The sequence below is a fragment of the Apaloderma vittatum genome, unplaced genomic scaffold, assembly GCF_000703405.1.
Source record: "Apaloderma vittatum isolate BGI_N311 unplaced genomic scaffold, ASM70340v1 scaffold10847, whole genome shotgun sequence".
Lineage (NCBI taxonomy): Eukaryota > Metazoa > Chordata > Aves > Trogoniformes > Trogonidae > Apaloderma > Apaloderma vittatum.
This window is the reverse complement of record NW_009727881.1, coordinates 55,822-63,691: the sequence shown is the minus strand read 5'-3', so window position 1 is coordinate 63,691 and position 7,870 is coordinate 55,822. Positions and strand designations below refer to the sequence as shown.

Genomic DNA, 7,870 nt, shown 5'->3' with positions numbered 1-7,870 from the left:
TCACCATCCCTGGATGTGTTCAAGTGTCGTTTAGATGTGGTATTGGGTGATATGGTTTAGGGGGGAACTTGTAGTGTAGGGTCAGTGGTTGGACTCGATGATCCCAAGGGTCTTTTCCAACCTGAATTGTTCTATGATTCTATGATTCTATGATTCTATGAACTTAAACTTGTGCCAGGTATGATGTTCAAATTAGAGTCTTTCATCTGCCCAAATGACACAGCATAATAGTATAATAGTATGAATGGTAAGAGTCCTCATTGCTTCTATCTGGCTGGAAAATGAGGCAGTTCAAGATGTGGGAAAAAAAGGAGTTAGTCTCCGGACACAAAAATGAAAGTTCTGTTCTGGAGAACAAGTTAGTCTCAACTCATGTAAAAAATGTTTCATACACATGCTTTGCTTCTCCAGGACTCTGGCACTGTTTAAAATGTTAGGAGATTGTGGGACATAGAAAGAATCCAGAAATCAGAGGATGACCTTAAACAAAAATTAGGCTAGGTAAGAAATAGCCACTCCATTAGAACACATGCAAAACTAAAAATATAACACAGGAGGATTTAGGGTGTTCCTTCCCGTTCGGTCCCCATGTGTTGCCTGATCTAGTTGAGAGGTGGAGTCCCTGGCGACAAGGAGGCTGGATTGAAATGATCTCTAAGGTCCCTTCCAGCCTAGGCCATTCTATTATTCTATGATTCTAAGTCTATGCTATACTACACAGTAAGCAGAGGTCACATCTAAATTGCCCTCTGAGGTCCCCCCAAAGCAGCTCCAACAATCCCCCCAGCAGTCTGCATTCTGTTTCAAAAAACTGTCTGTACTAGAGACGATTAAAGAAAAATAGAACAAAACAAAGAATTCTTTCAGAACACCCAGTTTCAGCTAATTTGCCCAGTAAAGGAGGCAACTGCCCACACTTTCACTACATCTCATGCAACTTCGTTCCTTGGTTTGAAGAAGACCAGACAAAGGGAACGTGAACAATCATATTCGAGGCATAGAGCTGAGCAAAAAAGAAAATGCGATGGACTCATGCATTTTATGTTTCGGGGGTCAAACCTCCTGAAGCCAAATTTCAAGCCTCATCAAGCAAAAGAGCCAGGAAAAGGTAGAACTGCAAATAAGGTATTTAAAATGAAAAAAAAAAAGGAAAAAAAGATAAAGGTTCACTTTCAGTGAGGGGACACTGGACTAGCATGGCAAATAAATGCCTTTCTGGACAACAGCACCATTGTCCTGATGGACCCCAAGAGAAGGCTGGTGACTCCTCTTTAGAAGCAGAGTCTGGCTGGTAGGCAGAATGGCATCTCTCAGAATAAGCAGAGGAAAGAAAAAAACAAAACACCATCCTCTTGGTAACTTTGGATTTGTGTATGTACTCTTTTGTTTCCCATCTCAGCGAGATGTTTCTCAAAAGACACAGTAATATTTATGGTATTAGTGATAATTTCACATCCAGGTTACAAACCCTTTTAACTAGCTGGTATGGCTGTACTTCTACAAAGATTCTTACGTTAAACCGCAAATAATTGGGAGTCATTAAAATTTAAGATGATTCTAACGTGCCTTCTGCTGGATTTTAATCTGTTTCACACCAGAAAGGCCTATACGTTTTTAGTGTTTTAACTGCACTGGGGCGTTTCTGACATGTTTCACTGCTGAATGAAAACGCTAACTTTCATAATAAGGGCTTTGGAAATCGCATGACTCGAAGTCTTGAATGTATAATGCATAGTATGTATATGAAGGAGAATGTGTCAAAGTGCAAATAATATTGTTTGTGCCCCCTGCAGAATTAGAAATCCTTGGGTAGCACTGTTATCACGATCCCATGCTGGTAGCATTACAAAGTGCAAAGGTTCTCTGAGTAAGAAAAGAGCAAGGGACAGAGTCTCCTCATTACACCATTCTCGAACTATTCTAGCTTAAATATTTATTAAGATATTAATAACTCTCCTCCTTTATCTTCCTTCAGAAGTTCAGCTGAAGCACAATGGATGGCTGCTCATAGGAAAACAATACATTATAGGGTAAATCTGCTACCACACAAGATGAACACCGGTATTTTCCACAATACATTATTAATTCAGCAGGTAATACATTAAAAAAACTATCAAGCTATAGCTACTGTTTCTTCAATATAGGATAATATAATAAAATAAATGCATGCATGACATGTGAAGCTAATATGTTGCCTAAGCTGCACCAAAAAGCATTTCTTATGTACACCTCTGTTTATAAAATCATTTTTTAGAAAGCCTTTCTTAAATCATTCTCTTTCCTGATAGCATCAGTGAGTTCCTCTGGGGTTCATTTGAAGTTCTCCTTTGAAATGAGAAAGGAGTGTTTTATAACTCTTACAAAACTTCACGTTCAATAACTGACAAAAAAGCGTCAATAGAATAAAGGAACTCTATGAACTCCTGAATGTCATTTTGGTAATGTGTTTGTTTTTAAAACAGCGTACAGTTTATTAGCCAGTATGGACAGTAAACGTATCTATATGTCAGTAAAGAAGGGCAAAAAAACCCAAAAGAAACTTACTCTAATATACACCTGCATAGTTTCTTTTTCTTTTTGTGGATTTCGATACTTTTCGTAGAAGTCGCGTCGCTTCTTTGTTTCCTTCTGGATTTTATCTTTTCTTTCCCTCTTTTCCGCAGGTTCATCTGAGCCATCAGAAGACAGCTGTACTTGGGCTTTTGTCTTCTCCACTTCAATATAGTTCTCATTGGGATTCAGTACTATTACTCCATAGCCTTCCTGTTTCAGAAGAGACACACACAGAAAAAGAAGAAATATGAAAAGGGAGATTTAATGCTTGAAAATGCTTTTGCAGCTACTTTAATGCTCTTAAAAACTTTTATATTTATTTCAGTAAGTTCACACAACATAATTTACAGAAGGGTATTTTAGGAATATTCTGTTTGTTTCATTTCTGTCATTAAAGGGATACTGATGTGTGAGTAAGTGTCTGTGCGTGCACTTACGCTCATACGCATCCGTCAGCATCAGAAAAGTTGCCTGGTTTACCTTTAAAATAATGTAATATGTTGTTTTATTCATATGCACTTTATATGACTTTTTTTTCAGAAAACAGTACAAGAACTAAAAGCAAAATATTATTCTGAGAACTCTACATAATGATGAATAAAAAGCTCTATACCCAGTCAATAAAAACCTTTAAAATAAAAAAGGATGGAGGGACTTCATACACACACATATATAAAAGAAAGCATGTGAAAACTATTCACTGCTGTTTAAAACAGTAAAACGTTTTGTCTAGCTGACAACAAGGATATCATGCAGAAGCCAATAGCAGCAGTAACAATGAATCAATACTAAAACTGATTCAGTGGTATTGCTTACAAGTCAACTCTTTTACTGCAGGGAAGACTTTTAAGTACACCTTTAAATATGCTCTAAAACTTCACTGGGATTATGTCCTGTATTCAACAAACTCTGAGAAAATCTGTGACCTGCAGGTTGCTTTTTGAGCGTACCAGCTGCATTTCTGCGCCTCTAGAAAATGAGCCAGTTGCAAAATACATGAATTTATGAATGTGGAATAAATCTTGAATAAATCAGCCAATCATTTTATTATGATTTTTTAAAGGATGGTAAATCACACAAGGATTGTAATATTCGTGGAAGACATAATCGGGAGCGCAGGGAGAAAAGAGAAGCACGTGCGTTTAGCAGATGAGTCCTTAAAGTTACCATGGGTTCCCAGTCAAAATGAAGCTGTCCTTTAAAAGTAAATTTTAATAAAGACTTGCTTTTTGGCAACGCCTGTGTTAATTATCTAACCAAACAGCTTTATCCCAGCTTTTCACATAGTGCTTCGTTCTGCACTCGGGCTGGGCAGGGGATCAAAGAGGTCCCCATACCTAGCTGGCCGGAGCAAACCAAGCCAGCACCAACAAAAGATACTTTATTTGGGCTCGCTTTATTCTAATCTGTAGAGCCATTCACAAACCTTGTAGTGCATTGTGGCCACTGTCAGGTAGACAGATTGTCACTTGGTGATTTTCTACAGTTGGACACACTCGACTAGCTATCAAAATCGCATCTGAAGGGAGTTCCTACCCCTTGTCCTTGTGCCCTTCTCAAACGTCTGCCGTAGCTTCTCCTCCCACCAAAAACCATGTTAAAGGGCACGGATGCACTCTGCTAAACAGGGTGAAATAGAGGCATTCAGGACACTGTCTCTGGCGTAAGGGACGTAGTCAAAAAAGGTCACTATAGACCAAAGAGAAAATTGCCTCCTCGGTAGGCGCAGGGCTGTGAGTAAGTGGTCTCCTGTCACGTCCCTCCTCTGCCCTCCCCGCTGAGCAGACTGAGATGGCAAAAACACAAACAAACTGGCAAACAAATAAACAAACCGGATGGGGGAAGTGGAAAGGGAAAAGGGAAATTAAAGAAGACAAAGCCTGAATTCTACCCAGAGCCATCGCTGCGTGCTTTAACACGCCATGCTACGACCATCACACGGGATTTCCAACTGGGAAAACTCAAAAACCCCCGAACCTGTCGCAGGGGGAAGGTAACGGCTTACAGACACTCCTAAATTCCATCCCAGAGGATGGGTTTTGAGGCAAGTTTTGGTGGTCCTTGGGCAGGCTGGTGGTTTTGAGGCTACAGGTGCTGCTCTTGACCCACTTGTTCCAAGTGGAGATGTTCTGTGCATCAATTCATTTCACTTTCTACACAACGCCAGATGCAAAATTCATGTGTTTATTACAGGTCTACAAGTGTTAGAGGGTTCTGAAACTCTGTGTCCACTTTAAGCTGACCACAAAAGAGACCCATAAATCATCAAAGAAGTAGAATTTGTCTAAGTTATTGATTATGTAGTAGAAAATTACATGACTCATTTGTCCAATTTTATGAGGACACAATGTCAATTTTTCACATAGACATCAACAGATGAAATATGATTCCATTTTTAAATTCATTGTTTCATAAATCAATTAAACTATTTTTATCAATTATATTTTAAGTAGTGTAACATGTCTCCCTTTACATTTTCTTTTTCTTTTTAAATTTCTCCCAGACAGCAGGTCTTTCCTATAAGTACAGTTAAAATAATTAAGTAATAACTGATATAGGCTTTCCCATAATTGAGAAAAACCCCCACCTCTTACAATTCACATGACTTTCGGGAAAGTAATCTCCTTTCAGATTATTTTGCTTACATGATGTAGTGTTTCCTTTTCCCTTCCTAAATCGCAAGACGCAAACAATGTCTTGAGAAAGAAGATGTAAGAGTAACATCTATAAAGCAACAGGGAAAAACTAAATGACTGGTAAAATTTTTACCCAATCATAACTTCTCTCATTCTGCCTTAGTTCAAGTATTTTCTACTAAAAAGGAACAACCAGCCCTAAACACCATCTAGGTAAACAATGGGTCTTTTAAGTTCAATTAATTTTTTTAAAAAATGTATTCTGTGTGGGCATACAGAGAAATAAAAAGAAGTTGCAAGTCCTCACTAACGTGTGGTGGGGATGAGCAGAGTGCAAATGAATGTAAAAGTGAGCAAGCAAGACCACTGATATCTAAATAAAGGCCTTTACCAACCTTTAGTAACAGGCAAGATGCACACTCTTTGGCACTCCTGTTAAGCAAAGATGAAATCATGTGCATTAAAAATCACCTTTTTACACGGAAGTCGTGTTTGGAAGTATATATCTCACAATGCCACTAAAAACACCGGTTTCAGCTATGAGGAGCTTACAGTGTGATTGAAACGTGGTGACCTGTGAGGTAAGTAAGTACCATCACCTAGGAGAGCTTTCAAAGCTCGTCACCTGTGGCAAAACTTTTTCATGGGAGAAAAAAAAAAAAAAAAGAAAATCAAAAAAGGCTAAACTTTGGGAGAACCCTCCTGCCCCTGCCAGGCATCAATCAACCAAATGAAGGGAGCCAGGCCCTGTGATCCACCACATGTCTGAGAGAATACAGATGTCGCAAGGGAGCCACGGTCTGGCTCGTAAGCCCCTGTTACAGAGTCTCTGACGAGACGTAATAATCAGGACAGACACTGATAAATACAAGTCCCAGCCCTTCATCCAGTGGACACCATCGCCGTGTCTCTCTCAGGCTGGAATTACCCAATTAACAACTGTTTCCCCAAATTCAAATGCTTCCAGGTAAGTAAAATGTCATTGCGCTAGCAATCCTCCAGGTAACCACTTCTGGAGGCAGAGGACCGTGCGTGGACGCCGCTTTTGGATTCATAAACAGAAATACAGTTCATGTTCATGAGTGACCCAGTAAAAAAGGAATGGATAAGCAAGTTGACACAAGTCATGTTGGGAAGAGTTGTGAAACCCAGTTACACCACCTTTACTACACAGCCATAGCAATGTAGTAGGGCCTTTTCCACTGCAATACACGAGCAGAAATGGAGCAGTACTTTCTGCCTCTTACTCTAAGTTCAAGAGAGATGTTGGAAAGGGAAGGAATACCAAAATTACTGCCTCTGACAGCAAGGGAAAGGTTAAAAAAAAGAATCCCAAAGCATTCGAGGTAAATTCCAGATCTTTTGAAATCTCTTCTGCCTGGCCACATGAATAATGAGCTGAAAGCATTCAGCTCTGCATATTAATCCACTAAGATGGGACACCATATGTGACCAGAGGGGTCAGGGCTGGAGAGGAATCTTTTGACCTGTGTAACTACCTTTTTTTTGGACTGCGAGCAAGGGGGTCTGAAAGAGATAATTTTTCCTAAACTTTATCAAACCAAATTTCGAAGTTTAGGTTTCCCTTTGGATCGTTGGCAACAAGACTGGAGTTACCTCCCAGCGAAAATGCAGCCCAAACACAGTCAGCTCTTAAATCTGCCCATGGTTAAAACGGACACAGGCGCATCCATTCGTCTTTCTGAAGGGTGCCCATTCTCCTCCTTTCCCATCTTTTCCACGAGAAGGGTCTGTCCGTGTCACTGTTGCAACATCGTAGGTGCGAGAGTGGGATGAGGTCATGACAACCAATCAGAAGTCACTAGTGAAGCGTTAAAGTAAACATAGCTGCTGGAGATGCGGCTCAGCTTGAAAAATGCCCCCTCCATTATTCGAGCAATTTTCTCAAGACGTGACCTGAGACTGAAACGCCTGAAATGTCAGTTGACTCCGCTTTCTGTTTCCACTCAATGTACATTTTGGCAACTGCTCCCCGCTAATACTTTGAGATGTTTCCATCCCCGCTTACACCTCGCCTGCCTGAATTCCAGCATCGTGCCCAAGTGTGTAAAAATGCCGCGTTACTGCCAAACACACATTGTCCCACGAAGTTCCCAACTTAAAATAGCTCATCAAGCCAGGCAGGAAAAGAAAATATGCCACAAAAAGTTTTTAGAGGACCACCTGTTGTCTATTATTTTTACATAGCACTTACTCATAAATCATAACACAGGGTAATTAATCAAGCTGTCAAAGAGAAGGTCGGAGGTTATGTGGGGGAGTCAGAAGGTCATGCATGGGCTGATAGAGGTCAGGGTCACACCGCATTCCTCATTATCAAGTTGGGATGAGAGACGGCCCAAGCAAACAAAAGTGAAAGCAGATGGAGAAGTGAGTGGCTAAAAAAAAGGAGAAAATTTCACAAACAAAAAGAAAAGTGAAAGAAGAATGTCAGTTGCCTTCAAACAAGGAGGAGAATAGAGCAGAAATACATTGAGATGTTCTCAAAAGGTCTCACATAATACAAAGAAACTACAGTTTGATTATTTAAATACACTTAATATAACTTTCCATTCGATCTTTTTTTCAAATATTAAGCGACACCAGGAAAGGGACACGGTGCTTTTGGTTCCATTTTACATCTGAAGTCAATACTTTCAAGGTGAATTAGACAAAAGGAA

General features: G+C 39.9%; 1 protein-coding gene across 1 annotated transcript in view; it reads right to left on the bottom strand.

The window, feature by feature from the left end:
- LOC104277276 (protein FAM172A-like) overlaps window positions 1-3,002 on the bottom strand; it is a gene marked incomplete at its 3' end in the record, with an annotated part of 25,127 nt that extends 22,125 nt beyond the window's left edge. Inside the window, exons 1-2 of the mRNA XM_009873861.1 lie at window positions 2,991-3,002; window positions 2,545-2,763 (exon numbers count right to left, since the gene is read on the bottom strand). Of these exons, the coding sequence (XP_009872163.1) occupies window positions 2,545-2,763; window positions 2,991-3,002 (231 nt within the window). The remainder of the gene's footprint in view (window positions 1-2,544; window positions 2,764-2,990) is intronic.
- Between the last annotated feature and the right edge of the window lie 4,868 nt (window positions 3,003-7,870).